This window comes from Typopeltis vanoorti, chromosome 12, assembly GCF_054136105.1.
Source record: "Typopeltis vanoorti isolate ZY-2024b chromosome 12, IOZ_Tvanoo_1.0, whole genome shotgun sequence".
Lineage (NCBI taxonomy): Eukaryota > Metazoa > Arthropoda > Arachnida > Uropygi > Thelyphonidae > Typopeltis > Typopeltis vanoorti.
In genome coordinates, this window is record NC_143560.1 from 9,508,636 (window position 1) to 9,530,287 (window position 21,652).

Below are 21,652 nucleotides of genomic sequence, written 5' to 3' on the forward strand. Positions count from 1 at the left end.
ATATGATATTGCCATTGATACCATCTGTTCATGCCTATAATCTTTCTCAGGGCTCTCATATCTGTGGTCTCTAGTCTTTCGTCAAGTGTTTTTACTTCTGACCCAGCTCTCAAATCCATAAGTTAAAACTGGTTTGAAAACTGTCTTGTATACAGCTAATTTAGTGTTCTGACTAATTTCTCTCTTATTCCATATGAATTTATTCAATTGACTTCCCACCATACCAGCTTTGCTGATTCTGTTGTCTATTTCTATATTTAATTTACCATCTTCAGTAAAAATCGTGCCTAAATAGCTGAAATCTTTTACTTGTTCCACAGGTTCTCCATTCACAACACAGTTGACATTTTCAATGATTCTGCCTATATTCATTGTCTTTGTCTTTTTATTGCTGACCTTCATACCATATCTATTACAACAGCTATTCAATTTAGTCAGAGAATCTTGCAGACTTGTAACGGATTTATTTAGAAGTATAACATCATCCGCATAAAGCAAAGAGCTGACATTAACATCTCCAATTTTGATATCATGTTTAATACCACTTTCCTTCATAATGTGATCCATATAGATAATGAATAACAGAGGGGATAATGTACATCCCTGTCTCACACCAGATTTAACATTAAACTATCTTCCTGTACTTCAATTCTAACTGCTGACTTACCACTCAAATAAAGACTAAGTATTGCTTGATATAATGCCCCATTGACACCATATAACTGCAGCTTATTGAATAGCTTCACTCTTGGCACCTTGTCATATGCCTTTTCCAAATCGACAAAACTTAAATACAGATCTTTGTTATATTCCCATGCTTTCTCCACTATTTGTTGTAAAGTGAAGATCTGATCCTGACAGCCTCTATTTGGCCTGAATCCAGCTTGTTATTCACCAAGCTTTTCTTCCACAATTCTTCTCAACCGTTTCTCAAGTATACTTGCATAGATCTTGCCAGGAACACTCAGTAGGGAAATACCTCTGTAATTCTCACATGCAGTTTTATTTCCCTTTTTATATATGGGTACTATGAGAGCTCTACTCCAATCATCGGGAATTATTCCCTATGTCCAGGCTTTCTGAACTATGCAGTGCAGCCACTGCAAGACTCTTATACCACCATACTTCAGCATTTCTGGTCAAATATCATCTACTCCTGCTGCCTTTCCACATTTCAAGCCTTTGATGGCTTTTTCTACTTCAAGTATGGATATGTATTCCTGACTGCATGCCTGTTGAGTGTTTTTTACCACTGTGCTGTCATCACTGCTTGTTTCATTTAGCAGTTTTTCAAAGTAATTACTCCATACTTCAAGGATATCTTTTTCTCCTGTTTTCATGTCACCTTTATCATTTATAATTCCTTTTACAGCACTCTTTCCTCCATTCTTAAGCTTCTTCAACAACCTCCAGAATATTTTGCCACCTTCTTGATATTTATTTTCTATATTCTTGCCAAAGTCCTTCCATGACTTTTGTTTAGCTAGTTTTACACAGTGTTTAGCATTCTTGCATTTGTCTCTGTATTCTCTAAGAGCACAAGCTGACTTATTTGTCAGGAACTTTTGATATGCTTTCTTCTTTTCCTTCACTGCCTGTTTAACTTCCTGTGTCCACCATGGAGTTCTAATTTTTCTATCCTTGCAAACAACTTGACCACATGCCTCTCTAGCTGAATCAATCAGAACTTTCTTTAAGGCTTGCCACTGAATCTCTAAGATTTGATTCCTGTTCTCAAACTCCTTCCTTTTTTCTTCAATAATCTTTGTGTATTTTAGTCTACAGTTCAAATCTGAGAGCTGCTCAACTTTTATTTGCTTTAAAACTTTCTTTCATGTTATTCTTTTCAATATGAAATTCAATTTTATCATGCTCAAGACTAAATAGTGATCACTTCCAATTTCAAATCCTCTGTACACTGGGATGTCCTGCACCAGGGAGAAAACATCACTATCAACAATAACATAGTCAATGAGACTTTTCTTATTCCTTGCCTCTTCTCTCCATGTGAATTTGTGCACATTTTTATGTTGGAACATGGTGTTAGTAATAACCAGTCCATGTCCTGAGCAGAAATCCAACAAATATTTGCCATTATTATTAGCTTTGCTCTTTTCTCCAAATTTTCCCAAAATATTTTTGTATGTCTCACAATCATTTCCTACTTTGCTATTTAGATACCCAAAAAGGACCAACTTTTCCTTTTTCATTGTGTCAGTTGCTTTTTCTAAAGCTTCAAAAAATTCCTCCACTTCTACTAAGTTAGAAGTGGAGGAATTGTACCTATGGTTCCACCTTCTGTGGGACCATAGGCACAAATAAGTCTCATTGTCCAGTTTCCCATTCTCATATTTGCCCACATTACTCTACTTGAGACTGACTGCCATTCAAGAAGATCAGCCTCGTATTTTGTGTTGAATACTATGGCTACTCCTTTTCCTTGATTGTCATTGCATGAATATAACATTTTGTATTTATTGCTCAGAAAGATCTCACCAGTTTTTGTCTTTTTTGTTTCAGTCACCCCTATTATGTTGATCTGGTACTTATCTAATTCCTCAGCTAGTTCCATTTCTTTGTCATTCAGGCTTCTTATGTTGATAGTACCGATCTTTAACTCTGGTGATGTTGAGTTGGGGTGTGTTTTCAGATTTGTTCCAGTAGCTGACTTTTTGCTGTTCGCCCTGGTTCCCTGGCGAAAACAATGGGGTTTGTTTAACCGTGTGATGCTCCAGCCGTCATGAAATTTTGTCATGTTGTACCATCATTTTTTATTTTGGTTTAACCATTAAGAATACAGTCTGGTTCGCTAAATCCCAAATTGCTAGCCCATCCTCGTTCGTTCAGTATCCAAGTAGATACCCAAGTGCACCACGACATGATTGGACCTTAGGTCAGAAGCCCTGGTCGGTTCTCCACATTCCTTTAAAGGCTGTGTGGAGGTCTCCTCTCAGTTATACAGCGTTGGCCCTTAGGCACCCCATATAATTAATTTAACATTTTTATTCTGATTTCTTGTGTGTACCAGTTGAGAAGTTCTGATTCTGATAACATCTACTATGTGCAGTTAATTGTTTCTAGTATTTTTGTGTATAACTTTTGCTAGTTACTAGTTTCATAAGTTGTCAGGCTATAAGGTTATATTTGTTTATTTTATAAAACTGGTTATTTATCTAAAAACATATGGCCTCTATACCAGAAGCATTCTTCATAATCAGTATTTATATTAATGATGTAACTACTCATAAAATTAATTACAGTATATTAAAATTGATATTATTTTAAAATATTGAAAATATATTAAAACTTTTGGTAGTCCAGAAGTACAATTGACCATATTTTTACAATACACATACTAGGTGAAAAATGCATAGAACAAAACACAATAATCTGTCACAACTTTTTTAGACCTTCACAAAGCTTTTGACTCAATATGGCATGAGGCATTATGGAAAATTTTAGAACATTATGGTATTGACAACAAAATCATTAGTATTATTAATCTGTCATTTCATCTGTCATCAGAAGAAGACGGATGAAATGGTTCAGACATGTGGAGAGGGCTAATGGCATTCCAAAGCAAACACTAGAAGGAATCGTTCTGGGACCAAGGGGTACAGGCTGACCTCGATTAAAATGGACAGATAACATTAAAATATGGACAAATTCCTCCCTTTCTCAACTGACATCAAGAACAAGAGACCGAGATGATTGGAGAAGGCTAACAAAGAATATCACCTACCAGCCATGAATGACCCAATGGGTCATTCATGGCTGGTAGGTGATATTCTTTTAGGATTACGGGAGAGAAGAGAGATATTAAAATTGAAACTAAATAATTCTCACTAAGTTCAGACCACTATTAGATATTCAGATATCTAAATATTATTTTTATAAATGCAGTATATATATGTTTCTGTTTTATTTATTCATTTATTTATTTGTTCGAATTTCAGGTTTAGAAAAACAAAAAAGACTGTTGAAATGTTAGAATCCACACATTGTGCAGTTGTTCGTGCATATATGAAATTCAAACATTATGAAACTCTGCTCAGGATTCTCAATGATCGCATGAACTATGGAATATTTCCTGATCATTATAATTTTAATATCCTGATGGATGAATTTTTAAAGCAGAATAATTATAGAGGTAAGTTTTTAGTTATGCTTGTCACCAGTTTTAATAATTAAAAGTAAATAATTTGGCTGTGTGAATAAGTTTTTTTTTTTTTTTAAAATTCTGATATTTCTCCAAGTTAGTTGGTATCTTTGGGAACTAAGGCTATATTATTGAATGAATCGTGGAAGTAATTAACACCTACAAGAACAGTACTGTGGCATCAACCTCCACTACCCTCAGTTCTGATCTTTAAGCAATCCTCCAATGAAGTTCAGATAACCTTGTCAATTCAATGCTAGCAAAACCCCCTTCTGCTTTATTTTCTACAATAAAGAGCCACTTTCTTCCAGTATTAACTTTGGCAACACTCGAATCTTTAAGAAAGATGAGATTTCTCTTCTTAGAATTGCCCTGACATCAACTTCTCCTGGCATAAACACATCACAACCATTGCCTCCTCTGCTTCCAAAAGACTAGGATTTGGATTTCTCTTTCTTCAAGGCATTATTTCACCTTAGAACAGCTGTTAACCTTCTATATCAAATCTGTCCAGCTATTAAATACTGCTTTCACATTTGGGGTGGGCCTCTAAGAGCTCCCTAAAAATACTTAACACAAAAGAGGACAATCAGATTGATTAATAACCCACCTCTTACCAACACACTCTACTTTCACATAGGCATTTGGTGCAGTGTGTATCTGATAAATATTTCTGTTGTAAAGCTTCATATAAAACAGTACTAATAATTACTAATTATATGAAGAGCCAAAGGCTTCAATTTGGCAACATGAACTTATTTAAGTTAAGGAGTATTACATCCCATATTGTTTCTTAGCCGAATAAGAAACTCAAAGAGTTTCATGCCGAATATAGAAACTATATAAAATTCGACGATTCCAAACGTAAGCAAATACCTGGATAGTGCAGCACCTGACCCATTTGGTAGTGCAAACTGAGGCAACTCATAGTAAGGGTGGAGCAAGCTTTGATCACTATTCTTGGTATTTATCCATAATGTGAACTTAGCTCCTAGGAGCTGTATTACTGTTCTTAACTTAACTGTTGTTAACTTAAATAAGTACTAATAATTCCTCCACTCTTTAAATATGTTGAAACACTTGCCACCAATCATCACTTCACAGTAGTACAACTCTAAACCCACAGAACAAGTTTATTTTCATTTTCCTTTATTCATGCCTTTCCTTTACTCTTATGTTTCCCAAGGAATGCAATATATTGGCTTTCAAATCAAATGTAAGCAAGTCTCTCCTTTCCCAACCCCCACTTCCCATATACAGTATTAACTTACTATAGCTTTATATTAAACCTTTTCTCTCCATGGGGTCGAGACTCATTGTGGGAGGTCCTGTTCTCACATGCAAAGCTCGTCATGCCTCAACTTAAATGCATTCACCCTCCCTGTACCCACCAGACTCTCAGACAATGCATTCCGATCACCATGCAAAAAATCTACTCCTGATCCCCCCCCCCCCCTGCTTACACCCACCTTATACAGCTTCCAGGGATGGCCTCTCATTCTCCCATCTCCAGATATTCTATAAAAAATTTCATCCACGTTAATCTGGTAATTATTCCTTACCAACTTATACTTCTCGATCATGTCTCTCCCTCTTCCTTCTATCCACTAGGCTCTGTAATTTGCATTCTCTGAATCTGTTCCAGAGACCAGAAACCGACTGTTAATCATCTCTGAATCCTCTCCAATAACTTTTCATCCTTTTGAAAGCCAGGCAACCAAATCTGTGTACAGTAATCCATATGCATCCTGTTCAAAGTCTTGTTCATTGAAATCATAACATCCTTGCTTCTACATGTCAGTATTCTTCATATCATTCTCATAATCTGCTGTGTTGTCTTCACAATTTTAGCAGAATGTCCACGAAATTCCAAGTCCTTATCTGCCTTCACCCCCAGATCTTTCATCTCCATTACCTACTCTAAAATATCCCCACCACTCCTATACTCTGCATCCCAACTCTGCTTCCCAAATTTTAAACCCTTACACTTTGCTGCATTAAACTGATATCTGCACACATGCACCCATTGAGACAATCTATTTAGGTCCTCTTGCAAAGCTATATCTACTCTACTTCTCATAACTCTTCCCAACTTTGCATCATTGCAAACAACTGTATGACACCATTTAAGCCGCTTCTAATGTCATTTATATACAAATTAAACAACAGTGGCCCCAACAGACCTCTGGGGCACACCACTTGTGACTTTTCTCTTCTGGGATATCACTCTTCCCTCCCCTGCTCCCAACACGCAACCTGCTGATACCTATTAGACAGCAAATCTCCAATTCAGTGCACTAATCTACTATCCAACTCCATCTGTTTCCAATTTAACTACTAGTTAACTATTTGTCATGTGGTAATCTATCGAAAGCCTTTGCAAAATCTAAATATACCATTGTGTGTGCATTCCCCTTTGTCCACTGTATTCGTCACCTTGTTATAATTATTATTAAACAAGACCTCATGGAGTCAAAGACTCATCTGGGATAATAAGTAAGCAGATTGCTAAAACACGATATTCCTTTAGTAAACCTATGCTGCCCATTAAAGAGAAATCTGCTGCTGTCATCCCAGTCCTTGTTCTGAATACTTTCCCTCACCACCTTCTCCAGCACCACGACCACAACTCCAAACAAACTGATTGGGCCTATAATTCGAAGCCTTACTCTTATCACCCCCTTTATGAAGCAGAACAGTTTTGCCATCTTTCTACTCCTTTGGAACCTGGGCTAATCTGTAACTCATGTTAAAAATGTAAGTTAAAGCTGTTGTTAACTTTAACTCCCTCTGGCATTCCCTCAAGGCACTGTGATATACCTTAAGTTCCATGGCCTTGTTAACATCAAGTTTACTCAATGCCTCATATACTTCCTGCTCACTTACCATCATTGTTTCCTCCCCATTCCTACTGCTATCAAGTTCTGCATTACGTTACATCATAAGGATGGAATACTTTAATGAACTGCTCATTAAACACCTTTACTATATCCTCCTCAGTGCTTATCATTCTCCTATTATCATTGATCAACATCATCTTCCCATAATCATTCTTCCTTCTACTAACCACAAATAGTAAAAACGCCCTAGGATTTCTTTTAGTCTAATTTGCTAACTTCTGGTCATACCTGCACTTTTGCTACTCTTACTAAGCAAGTCACCTTCCTTGCACTTTGTACTCCTCACGTAACCAATTATCACCACTCACCTTGTGCCATCTCCACAATGCCTTTATCTTTCAGGTTGTATGCTTCACCTCTTCAGTCATTCATTTTACACTTAGCTCATTTAATCTCCTGACCTTTGGAATACACTCAGTCATTGCATCTGCCAGATGCTTCCTGAGTAGAAATCAAGCGGCATTGATTTCCTTCCCATCCAATTCCTCATTCTGTAATATCGCTGCAAGCTGTTCTCTCTCCTGAGTTTGTCATAATCACCCACCATATGGTTCCACATATAAACATATAACCCTTTTTCACAAAAGTCCTGATATGGCTGGCCACCAACCAAGTGATCACTTCTTCATGGTCACTTTCACCAACTGGGGGAAGATGTGACACTTCATTTACAACAATATCTTTTGATGAGACATGATTCAGATAAAATTCTCTAAAGTATGATAGCTTAACTGGCAGTTACAAATAACTTGTTTATTCTTGTAGCTATTATTTTTTCAGTAATTATGAATTTTTTATGATAACTTCACACATGAAAGGTCACAAGTCCTATAACACTACAGTGCCATGTGTGGGAGTGACTGAGGAGAAAATTGTAGTCTGTTGATGTTTCTTAAAGAGTGGGTAGTTGTACTCAGTGGGAAAAGCAGTATAGGGGAAGATTGTTCCAAAAAATACAGGTGGATGGAATGAAGGAAGCCTATGAGAAGTTTGTTCAGTATATTTGGGTGTTTGGTCAGTTGCTGCTCTAGTTCTTATGTGGTTAGAAGAAAATTCAGAGGAACAATTCTCACGAGAGTAACAGAGCACTTATGGGAAAGTGACTGAAGGGGATCTGTTAAGCAGATTGTCTCTCCTGAATATCATCAGGAATTCTTAGGTCTTGCATGCTCCATTCCAAATGGGAGAACAATACTCCATGGTTGATCAGATCTGAGACTTGTATAGTGTTAGGAGTTGAGTGGAAGAGAAGTAATGTTTAGAACAGAAAAGGGCACCAAGCTTTTTAGAGTCTGAGGCAACTATGTGTGTAATATGTTTGTGCCAGTAATAAACTGGATGTGACAGTCAACCCAAGAAGAGGAAGCTGATCTTGAAAGGAAATTGGAACATTATCAAAATGTTAGATGAAGTGAAGTAGGATCTTTCTTGCAGGCAGTTAACGCTGGCCTGGTTGGCTGAGTGGACAGCGTCCGCTCTCCAGCCAAAAGGCTGTGTGTTTGAATTCCACCATGGGCATGGATGTTTGTGATTGTCTGTGGAAATACCAGTGGTGGTCGTCAGTAGATGGCATTGGTGTAGTTAGAAATATATACATGTTTACACAAGAATAATGTTTAATTTGCCAAATATTTCGGTCTGAATATTACAGACCATCTTCAGTGGCTACATAGGAATAGTTTTAAAAAACAAGGTGGAATACGAACAATTGATCATTCACACATAGAACAAGCTGCGTGATGTCATATCGCTAAGTATTAGAAGAGTAAACATTTTTAAAGTCATAATTAAAGATATTAATTCAGAAATTCATATAATAATCTTAAATAACATTAGACTAATATAGGAAATTTACATTAAAAAAAAAAAAATTAATGTGTTATCCTGATTAAACTTTTCCCAAATAAACGTTTTTATATAATAATAATAAGGCAGGCTTCAGTTTTTTTTTTTTTTTTTTTTTTGGCAGTGAAATTTACTAAGTTGTCTTCACCCCATTTGAGGATGTTGATGAGATCACTGTTTAAGTCATTGGTTATAGAAGATCTTGAGGCTTCTACATTAGAGTACTACAGGGTTTCTTGAATGAGGAAGTGGAATTGAAGAGTGCTGTCATCAGCAAAGCTATGAATAGGATTTGAAGTCAGAGAGAGAGAGAGAGAGAGAGAGAGAAGGTCATTGATGTAAAGGAGGAGCATGGGTGAGAGCATAGAACCCTTAGGGCAGTCCAGCATTGATGGAGAAATCTGATGAGAGGAAGCCATCCATGACATGCAATGGATGACCAGTGAGGAAGCTGCCAATCCAATCACATAGCACAGGATGGAGGCCATGAGGTGGTAGCTTGTTCAGGATACCTCCGTGCCAAACATGATCAAATGCCTTTGAAATATCGAGAGTGACAATATGAGGTTTCTCCAAGTCTTTCATGGCCTGTGTCCAAAGGTGGGTAAGATTAGCTAGGAGGTCAGCTGTAGACAACAAGAATGGCAGAATACATATTGGTGATCACTAATTATCTGTTGAGACTGCGGGTAACGAAGAAGCTGGTTCTTGTCTTGTCAGATGTCATCTCCTTCCAGGAGGTTGACTACCATGAGCTTCCACCATGTATGGTTTTGTGCTTCTCTTTTGCATTCTTCATAGGACAAAACGGTCCAGTCCTTAATATTTCTCATCCAATCTGTTCTTTTTCTTCATCTTCTTCTTTTCCTTGTATCATTCCTTCTAGAAGTGTTTTTTAATAGCGATTCATGCCTTAGTATATGACCAAGGTAGGTGGTTTTCCTTTTCTTAATGGGTTTTCAACAGATTCCTATCTTCTCCAATCATCTCTAATATTTCTGAATTAGTTTTTTTGGCAGTCTATGGGACTCTAAGAATTCTTCTGAGGATCCACATCTCAAAGACTTTTAGTTTATTTTTGCAATATTTTGATATTGTCCAGGTTTCTGCTCCATATAGCAGTGTTGGCCATACGTAGCATTTGGAGCCTAATTCTTGTTTTTGTGTGAATTTCCCTTGAGGTCAGAATGTTTTTCATGCTAATGAAGGTTGATCTAGCAATTTCTATTCTTCTTAATATTTCCTTATCACACTTTCCATTCTCTGTAATTAGTTGACCCAAATATATATAACTCTCTACTTGATTTAAAGTATTTCCTCTGATCTTAATATCTATATTGGGTATTTTCCCTTTTTCTCTTGTTACCAGCATGGTTTTAGTTTTTTTGAAGTTGAAATTAAGTCCATATTTTTCACTTAGCTTCAGCATCTCTTCTAGTAGGTTTTGAAGATCTTTTTTATTTTTAGCTAGCCGTACTGTATCATCTGCATATCTTAAGTTTATATTCCTGCCTCCTACGCTGACTCCTTTAAATTCTTCTAATTGCTAGAAAATATTTTCAGTATAGAGGTTAAACAATATAGGAGAAAGAACACTAGAATAGGAGAAAGAAATTTGCCCCCAATATAGATTTATCAGTAATCTTGTATCTTTACCATCTACTCCTAAATTTCTGATGCATTTGATTAGTTGTTCATGTTGTATATTGTCAAAGGCCTTTGTGTAGTCAATAAAACATAAGTAGACTTCTTTCTGCTTCTCCAGATATCTTTCTATAATAGTTCTAATGTTGAAGAGTCCTCTAGTTTCTTTATTTTCCTGAAAACCAGATTGTGTTTCATTAATTTCCATTTTGATTTTATGTTTATTTCTTTCTAGGATGATATATAACATAACTTTTGCTATCTGACTGATTGTTCTGTACTCTTCACATTTGATTATCTTCGATTTTTTAGGTATTGGTAGGAATGTTTAGTGCTTAAAATCTTTTGGCAGGTGTCCAGTTTTGTATATTTTGTTACATATGTCAGTCAGTGATCTTATAACCGTATCATCATCTAAAGCCTTTAGATATTCTGCCATAATTCCATCTATTTCTGGAGCTTTTCCTGGTCTCAGTTTCCTAATGGCATTTGTTACTTCCCAGGTAAAAATAGTAGGCTCCTCCAAATCTTCTTGCATTGGCTTATCTATTATTATTATTCTTATTATTATTATTATTATTACCACCACCCCAGACCTATGGAGTCAAAGACTCATCTGGGAGGTCCTTTTATCACACACACACAGCTCATCATACTGTGTTTTAAACACATTCAAACTCTTTGCAGACACCACATTCTCAGGCAAGGCATTCCAATCATTCACAACTCTGCATGAAAAAAACCTGCCTCTCACTCCCCTACTCACACCCTCTTTATACAGTTTCCGGGGATGACCTCTGGTTCTCCCCTGATTTCCCACTATTCTCTGTAAAACTTCTCCAGCATTGATCCTATAACAACCCCTTACCAACATGTAGGTCTCTATCATATCTCCCCTCTTCCTCCTGTCCACCAGACTGTGCAAATTACATCTTCTCAATCTTTCCTCATACTCGACATTCCAGAGATCAGAAACTACCTTAGTCAGTCTCCCCTGGACCCTTTCGAACATCTCTTCATCTTTCTGAAAACCCAGTGACCAAATCTGGTCACAATCATGATATTCTATCATGATTGTAAAGTTCCTTTGAATACTCGACCCATCTATTCCTTATTTTGTTTTTCTCCATTAAGATGTTTCTACTGGTATCTTCAATGCAATAAGAGCCTACCCTTTTGCAAGATTTTCTAGTTAGCTCCCTAACTTTTTTTCATGAAGTTCTCTGGTTTTGTGCTTTTTGTCCAGAAGTTCAATTTCCTTGCATTTGTTGTTGAGCCATAGTCCTTTTGCAATCCTACATTCTTTCCTGGTCTCCTTGTTTAAGTTCTTGTATTCAGGACGATTTTTGTGTTTCTTTCTTTCCTCCATCATTTTCAGTATCCTACATTCATCGAGGGTTTACTCATCTTCTTCTCAAATTTGGGAATTGTTTGTTTTACTGCCTTTTTTATGCCTTCTTTAAATTTCTGCCATCTATCCTCAATCTCATCTTTAGGGTAAGGATACTTGGTGGAATCAGGAGTATTAACAGTAGTGGATTGTGCCAGTTCCTTTAAAAATGTATGTTGTACTTCTTGATTTTTAAGGCCAATATCATATTTTTCTATGTGTATAGGTTTCATTGTTTTTCTTTAATTTTATTGCTGCTTTATTGACCACAGGTTTGTGGTCTGATCCAATATCAGCCCCTGGGTATGTTTTGGCTTGTAAGATGTTATTCCAGAATCTTTTTTTAATCATTATGGTTCCTACAGCTGTCTCTGGGACTTTTCCACGTGTAAAGTCTTTTAGGAGGGTGGCTAAATAAAGTATTTGCTATTACCAGATTGTTTTCTTCACAGAACTGTATTAATCTTTCTCCTCTTTGATTTCTATGTCCCAGGCCCTGGTTTCCCATGCAGGAAGAGATCTTTTCTGAGTCTACTTTAGCATTTAGATCTCCCATAATGATAGTTATGTCATCTGATTTAGCGTTGTTAAGTGCATTTTGAATGTCTTCATAGAAACATTCTACATCTTCATCTGGGTAATCAGAAATAGGTAATATATATTTGGACAATAAAAATATTAAAAGGTTGAGCTGCAATTTTTAATGCAATTATCCTGTCACTTATGGGCCAAAATCTAAGTAAGGATTGTGCAATCTTATTTTTTTAGTACAAATGCTACTTTATTCCTATGACTGTCTCCACATGAGTATATAATTGAATGGCTCTTTCTGTTTATTTTTCCACTATTAGTTCATTTGACTTTACTGATACCAGCAATGTCAATTTTCATTGTTTCAAGTTCTTGTATAAGGTTATTTAACTTCCCAGCTTCATATAAGGTCCTTACATTCCAAGTTGCAAGCCTTAAGAGAAGATTCTTGGTTTTCAGATGTGAAGGATCAGGAGATACCCTCCCTGGAGGGTTTAAGATATCTTCATCATATGCTATTTTCATAGTATCTGTCTTACATTCCCGAGTTTCTTTCTCTTCTTCCCTGTAATGTTTCCAAGAGACAAAAGATTGTCTCTTGGAAATCTGCAGAGGGTCCAACCTTGTCTCTATTGCTTAAATCTGACACAGTTCTCTGTTTCATGGTTTACTATGGAAGGTTACGTGTTGAGGTTCCTGTCTCTTCCACAGTGACTGGCCACATCTCTGTTTTGTCTCGGAGCATGCCCAGACTATATCACATAGTTTGCTGTCATGCCTTCATTACCATTGTCAAATTAAATTTTAGTCATCTGCTAACTCAACCATTCCAGTCTTCAAGTGCAACAAGGAGGAGACACTCTCCTTCACTACAGCATAAAATGCTGATACCCTCACTTAGTTTTGCATGCCAGTCGAGGCACGGTCCCAGGGTGTGGCCGCTGGTGCGCTCTACCAGTGGCCACACCCTGAGGTGAGAGCAATGAGTCGATAGTTAGATGGCTGACTTTTTTCTCCCTTTTTGAGTAGTCTTGGAGTTAATTATATGTTCATATTTAATTAAGAGCAATGTTATTCAAAACAATGGTTTTTAGGACAAAAAGTTCAAATCTGTGTGTAGGATCACTGGAATTGAATTTCAGTGGCATAATGCTACTCATAGCTACATCATTTTTTTGGTATCTAATAACTAAAACAATTCATGTTATAAAATAAAATGCAGATAATTATTTATTTTTTTGTTTATAAACAAATGATATTGCAAAATAAAAAGTGTTATATGGTAAAACATGTGAAACAAACACTGCCAATTGGTATTTTTAGCCAAGGATATTTCAATATTTTTATTATCTATTAAAATTTTCGAAAGAGGTCTTGAAATTCTCTAAATTACTTACATTTATTTATTTATTATTTCATGACACCTCTAAGGAGTTTTAAAGACTCATCGAGGGAGGGCACCTACTCTACAAATCTCCATCTTTGCCACTTAATTCACCAAATACACCAACCGCTACTACCATTATTATTATCTGCTGCCCATCACCACTAGTTTATTTTATGTGTAATTGTGTGTGTTCTCAAGGCTGATTTATCTGTATGCAGGATGAAAAACCCAAGTTTCCAGGAGAAAAAACCCTGCTATATCCGTATGAGATCAGCTGACTCACTTTCAATTGAAAAAACCTATATAATGATTCCTCTCATCACAACAAGAGTTGAACTTAGGCCTTTTCCAATTGAAGGGAGCAATGTACCATTGTTCTTCCAATTATGCTATGTAAGCACTTATATTACAGACATGCTTTTTTCACTATTTCATTATGGGAAAAACAGCAACAAAAAAAAAAAAAAAAAATCAAATATGACTCTGCCAATTGATATTGCCAAATGCTGTGTGGATGCAGCATTTTAGATGACACTAACATACTAAAATTTTTTAGTAATTTTTAATATAAACTTATGACAAAATCAGTTTATGCAATTAAGCTTAAGTGCATGCATGCAGCATTGCTGTTTATGAGATCATTGATCCATCTTTGTCTCAGTCTTCACTCGTGTTTTTTTTCCCTTTGGTGTACATAACTCTTGCTTTCTTTCCTTTCTGTTAATCTACATTTTTTCTGTATAATTTTTCCACTTGTCATTTTCAGATCCAGTCATGCTATTTCTTCTATTTGTACTTGATAGTTTTCTCTGATTTATATGTTCTTCATTTTGTTTATTATTATCTTCAGTTTTTCCATGCTGTCTTTCATCTGTGCAATTTTATGTAGTATTATTATTCCTGACCTCCATGGAGTTAAAAGACTCATCATGGAATGTACACTTTAGACAATACAGTCTATTGTACCACTCCTTAAATTCATCCAAGATTTGTGATTTTGCGACTCTCTCTCAGGCAATGCATTTCATTTCTCACACTCTCCATGCAGTAAAAAATTTTCTTCTTACCCTTTTACTTGTTACTTCCTTTTGTAACTTCCAGGGAGTCCCTTGTCTTTGTTCTTGCCCCTCATTCTACTATATGAAAAATCTCCCTAGTTTCAATCCGATACATACCTTTCAACAGTTTAAATGTGTTAATCATAACTCCCATTCTATCCACCAAACTCTGAAGTTAGCCTTCAGTCTGCCCTCATAACTAACATTATACATTCTTGATATGTTTGCTATCCACCTCTACAACATCTCCGAGGTTATTTCATTCCCTTCAAATCCCAGTGACTAGATCTGAGCAGAGTAATACACTGTGGTCGGATTATAGTTTTATACAAAGAAACCACCATCCTTTTATTTCTTCTGGTCAACTTCCTCCTCAGTATTGCACCAGTTCTCTGGGTTGCTTCACGGCCTTTGCAAAATGTCCTCTATTTCAAATTTCTCTTCAGTCACCCCAAAATTCTTCCACTTCTCCCAGTATAACTCTCCCAGGTGAGTATAAAGCATCCCATCTGTGGATCTCCAATTTCAAAATTTCACGTTTAGCCCCATTCATTTACCCACTTTTCCTGTTTATTGAAATCCTCTTGAAGAGGATTTGAATAAACAGGAAAAGTTTTTTATATTAAACATCCAGATTAATGGCACAGTCAATTCCTTAGCACAACATTCCCTTAAAACTTACTTTTATTTAAAAGTTATTTCCATTGCTTTGCAGTCACCTTGTAATCCCCCTTCTCCATTGTGAATGCTCGTCCCAAAAAAACTTTCTTGCAACCCCTCTGTCCTGCATAGCCTCCACAGCTCCTTCTTTCCATGTAAGTTGAAACCATCCTCTCTTCCATCTTTTTGGTTATGACATCACTTTCTTTGGCCATCTCTCCTGGGGAATCCAAGTGGCCCATCACATTTCTGATACTTAGAATCTGTTATTCATGAGTTGGGAATATGTGAGAAAGATGTAGATGATTTTGTTGTCCAAGCTACGATGCTGTTAAACAGTTGAATGGTATGCTGTGGAGTCGAGACATTCGACAGGAAGCCAAGAAGAAGGTGATACTTCAAATGATAGTAGTGTGTTCTGATGTATGGGGGAGGAAGATGGACTTTGAATATGAGACAGAGAACCATATAAGAGATGAATTGCTTATGATGAAGTAGTATATATCCCTTAAAATGTGGCAAAATCTCATCAAGTCCCCCTCCCACACTCACTGCTGACATCTAGAGTATCGGAATACATCTACATCATCTTACTTCATTTCTAATCTTTTATCCATCCTTATTTCTCTAGAAAAAAAAGCCCACTTTGCCAGGATGGAAGAGCCTAATTAAAAGTGATCATTAAATAGTTCAGCTAGGTCATCTGCCTTGGTTACCAGCTACTGGCTCCATCCAGCAAGGTTATCAAATCCATCTCAATCATTTTTTTTTTCCTACCGGCCACATAGCAAAAAAAAAAAAAAAACTCCTTGGAATCTCCACAAATTGCAGCACTAGTTTCCTCTCATATTCTAATTTTTCTTTCCTTACTATACTAGCTACCTTCCTAGCTGACCCTCATGTTCTCCACGTAGCTGCTTTCCACTCTCTCTCTCTCTCTCTCTCTCTGTCTAAGGGTCAAAGCTATATATCTGAGAGGAGACCTCCACATAGCCTTTAAAGGAATGTGGAGAACCGACCAGGGCTTCTGACCTAACGTCAACTCCATACCTTATTGTTGTGCATCCTGTTAGGTATCTACTTTGAAACTGAAGAAATGAGGATTGGGCTGGAAATTTGGGATTTAGCTGACCGATTTGTATTCTTATTGGCTTAAACAACAATATAAAATGATAGTATAACATGACAGAATTTCATGCCACCTGGGGCATCACCTGGTTAAACAAGCCCCCCCCCCCCCCCCCATTGTTTTTGCCAGAGAAACAGGGCGAACAGCAAAAAAAGTCAGCTACCGGAACAAATCTTAAAACACACTCCAATTCAACATCACAATAGTTTAAGATCAGCGCTATCAACATAAGAAAAATGAATGGCAAAGAAATGGAGCTAGCTGAAGAATTGGATAAGTACCATTTCGACATAATAGGGGTGACTGAAACAAAAAAGACAAAAAACGGTGAGATCTTTCTGATCAATAAATACAAAATGTTATATTCAGGCAATGACAATCAAGGAAAAGGAGGAGTAGCCATAGTATTCAACACTAAATACGAGGCTAATCTTCAATGACAGGCAGTCTCAGGTAGAGTGATGTGGGCAAATATCAGAATGGGGAACTGGACAATGAGACTTATTTGTGCCTATGGTCCCACAGAAGGCTCTACTAAGGTAGAACTGGAGGAATTTTTTGAGGCTTTAGAGAAAGCAACTGACACAATGAAAAATGAAAAGTTGGTCCTTGTTGGAGATCTAAATAGCAGAGTAGGAAATTATTGTCAGACATATAAAACTATTGGGGGAAAATTTGGAGAAAAGAGCAAAGCTAATAATAATGGCTCATTGACCATGTTATAAATAAATAAAGTCTCATTGACTATGTTATTGTTGATAGTATGTTTTCCCACTAGTGCAGGACATCAGAGTGTACAGAGGATTTGAAATTGGAAGTGATCACCATTTAGTCTTGAACATGATAAAATTGAATTTCATATTGAAAAGAATAACATGAAAGAAAGTTTTAAAGAAAATAAAAGTTCAGCAGCTCTCATATGTGAATTGTAGACTAAAATACACAAATATTATTCAAAAAAAAAAATGAAAGAGTTTGAGAACAGGAACCAAATCTTGGAGATTCAGTGGCATGCCTGAATAAAACATTGATTGATTCAGCTAGAGAGGCATGTGGTGAGGTTGTCTGTAAGGATCCATGGTGGAATCAGGAAGTTAAAGAGGCAGTAAAGGAAAATAAGAAAGCAGATTAATCTAACAAATAAATCAGCTTGTGCTCTTACAGAATACATAGACAAATGTAAGAAAGCTAAACACTGTGTTAAACTAGCTAAACAAAAGTCATGGAAGAAGACTGGTAAAAACATAGAAAATAAATATCAAGAAGGTGGCAAGATATTGTGGAGGTTGTTGAAGAAGCTCAGAAATGGAGGAAAGAGTGCTGTAAAAGGAATTATAGATGATGAAGGTGACATGAAAACTGGAGAAAAAGATATCTTGATGCATGGAGTAATTACTTTGAAAAATTGCTAAATGAAACAATCAGTGCCAACACAGTGGGAAAAAACATTCAGTAGGCATACAAACAGGAATACATATCCATATTTGAAGTAGAAAAATCCGTCAAAAGCTTGAAATGTGGAAAGGCAGCAGGAATGGATAATATTTGACCAGAAATGCTCAAGTGTGGAGGTATAAAAGCCTTGCAGTGGCTGTACTGCATAATTCAGAAGGCCTGGACAGAGGGACAAATTCCAGATGATTGGAGTAGAGTTCTCATAGTACCCATATATAAAAAGGGAAATAAAACTGAATGTGAGAATTACAGAGGTATTTCTCTACTGAGTGTTCCTGGTAAGATTTATGCAAGTATATATACTTGAAAATGGTTGAGAAGGATTGTGGAAGAGAAGAGACGCTTGTGAAGAACAAGCTGGATTCAGGACCAGATTTTCACTTTACAACAAATAGTTGAGAAGTCATGGGAATATAACAAAGATCTGTATTTAAGTTTTGTAGATCTGGAAAAGGCATATGACAAGGAGCCAAGACAAAAGCTATTCAAAATGCTACAGTTGTATGATGTCAGTGGAGCATTATATCAAGCAATACTTTGTCTTTATTTGAGTTGTAAGTCAGCAGTAAGAATTGAAGGAAGTACAGGAAGATGGTTTTATGTTAAATTTGGTGTCAGACAAGGATGTACATTATCTGTATGGATCACATTGTGATCCATATGTAGATAATAAACGATAACAAAATTGGAGATTAATCCCAGCTCTTTACTTTATGCAGATGATGTTGTACTTTTAAATAAATCCAGTACAAGTTTGCAAGATTCCCTGATTAAATTGAATAACTGTTGTAATAAATTTTCTATTAAAATCAGCAATAACAAAACAAAGACAATGAAAATAGGCATAAGCATTGAAAATATCAACTGCATTGTGAATGGAAAATCTACACAATAAGTATATTCAGCTACTTAGGCACGATTTCTAGTGAAGATGATAAATTAAATATGGAAATAGACAACAGAATCAATAAAGCTACTATGGTAGGAAGTCAAATGGATAAATTTATATGGAATAAGAGAGAAATTAGTCAAAGCACTAAATTAGCTATATACAAGACAGTGTTCAAACCAATTTTAACTTATGGATCTGAGAGCTGGGATAGAAATAAAACCAGTGGTGGCCAGTGAAAAGTTTAAATGGGGGTGCTGCATATACAAAAAAAAAAAAAAAACTTTTCTTTTCCTAATCAGTAAAGAATTTATTAACAAATAAATTTGCATATTAAAAATTGCTTTTTTAAAAATATTTCATCGTCACCATGAACAAACACCAATAATAAAAGTTTCGTATCAATAGCAATGACAAGCGCAAACGAATATCGGCGTTAGATTGCAGTGCATTTGCTTCGTGTAAATAATTGAAAACATATAATTTTTTTCATATTTTCAACAGTGACACTCATCATAATTCAGCCTTGTATCTATAATAAATAAATAATTATATGTTATTTTAACAAAATAAAATAAGATTGACAAAAAATAGTTCACCACTCTCACGCACTCAGAAATAACGTGTGTAAGGATACTAAAAATATACTGCCGTTTGGGCAGTGTGGGAATGACGTAACGTGCAATGACAAGCGCAAACGAATATCGGCGTTAGATCTCAGTGCATCTTTTGTAATCTAAAGCGTTAATCGAACTATTCCAGTCAATGTCAAAACATAAGCTGTAACCTTTAACATGTTGTGTTGCATTTATATAATGTTGTAAGCATTGTTATTATTTATAAACACAAACAAAATTTAAATATTTCATTTTTTCCTTAGGGGTGCTGCAGTGTCGCAGTGCTTATGTATGGGCCACCACTGAATAAAACACCTGAACAAAGACTAGAGACCACAGATATGAGAGTCCTGAGAAAGATTAGAGGTGTGAACAGATGGAATCAGTTGCAATATCATATTAAAAATGAGGATATTAGGAAAGAACTTGACCTTGTTATCATCCAGGAATGTGTTAGCAGAGCTAATTTCAGGTGGTATGGTCACTTAAAAAGAATGGGAGAGGAAAGATTAGCAAAACAAGTGTTTTCTGCCATGTCGGCAAGAAAAAGACCAAGATATAGGTCGATTGATGCAGTAAAAAGTGCCTTAGAGGAGGACAGAGATAGATTTGGCAGAAAATTGTTAATAGGATGTTAGTAATGATATAAGTTCTTTATGTAGTACTATTATAATATCTTGTACAACCCTTGTGGGTACATGTCAGGAATTTGATGATTGTTGATGATGAAGCAGCAGATGCAGGTGCATGTAAACTGTGCAAAAAAATAAAGTTGAGAAGTCATGGGAATGTAACAAAGATCTGTATTTAAATTTTGTAGATCTGGAAAAGGCATATGACAAGGAGTCAAGACAAAAGCTATTCAAAAGCCACACAAAATTTGCTTATTAAAAAAAGAGAAAAAAATATCTTATGACACACACACACACCTTGAACTGAAATTATTGATGTTAAAGCTGCTTTGGATTCTCAGTCAAAAATTACATCATATTTTAACAAAACAATTGACTCTTTTGCTGCTGTAGTAGTGCACAGGACAGCATGTGATGAATTCTCCATTAATATACAACAATCCATTAAATCGATCCATTAAATACAGATCTTTGTTAATGAAGATAACCGAGGAGTACTTAGTGGAATGGCGTTATAATAATATTAATAACAAAACAGAAAATTCAACTGAAGTTAATGCCTGAGGGTGTTGCAACTTCAGTTTCAGTTCCTTTGACATCAACTTGACTTATCAATAAAGGAAAAACTTGAATCAGCAATAAAGAAAAAATTGATATAGCATGTGAAGATAACTCGGCAAAAAAAGTGCTAAAGACGTAACACAAGAATGAAACTGACATTTTTCAAGAATGAAAAATAAGAGGAAAATATTTTAAAATAGCTTTTGGTTGCCTAATGACTATTACCCAACAAGCCTCAAATCTGAGAAAGCTTTTTCCTTACTGGATTAATTTGACAAAAAATAAAATAAAATAAAAATAGGTCACATTCAGGGGATCACAACCTCAGTGATTTTGTTTTCTATGCATTAATTTTAATAAAAAGTGATGCCAATTAAAAAATTAATTTATGTTAAGTTATATATACAGTATTTGTATTTTTCTAATCTTTCAAGTTACTATGCATGTTTTGAAATAAAAATTCTGTTTATTTATAATTTATATAAATTAAGAGATATATTAAGAATGTTAATATATCTCTTTTTAGAATCATTTTATTGTTATTATTATTATTTCTTTTTTACATTTATGTTTATTAATATTTATTTTCTTTCAATATAACTTTTTTTTGAAACTGAAAAAATCATTGGTTATTTAACTAGTAAATTGGTATTTATGAAATTTTTTACTGAATTACCAGTAATTGAAAATATCAGTAAATTTGCCATCCTGGTTTAGTAGGCACATTACAACTGTTGCCAAGACTACACAGCACACTGCTTCTCTAATAAGTGGGATAAAAAAATTGAGCGTGCC

The 21,652-nt window shown here is 35.7% G+C and overlaps 1 protein-coding gene across 1 annotated transcript in view; it reads left to right on the top strand.

Moving 5' to 3' along the window:
- LOC150100574 (uncharacterized) overlaps window positions 1-21,652 on the top strand; it is a 157,910-nt gene that overhangs the window by 67,025 nt on the left and 69,233 nt on the right. The window contains exon 5 of the mRNA XM_090401716.1: window positions 3,957-4,150. Within this exon, the coding sequence (XP_090257842.1) occupies window positions 3,957-4,150 (194 nt within the window). The remainder of the gene's footprint in view (window positions 1-3,956; window positions 4,151-21,652) is intronic.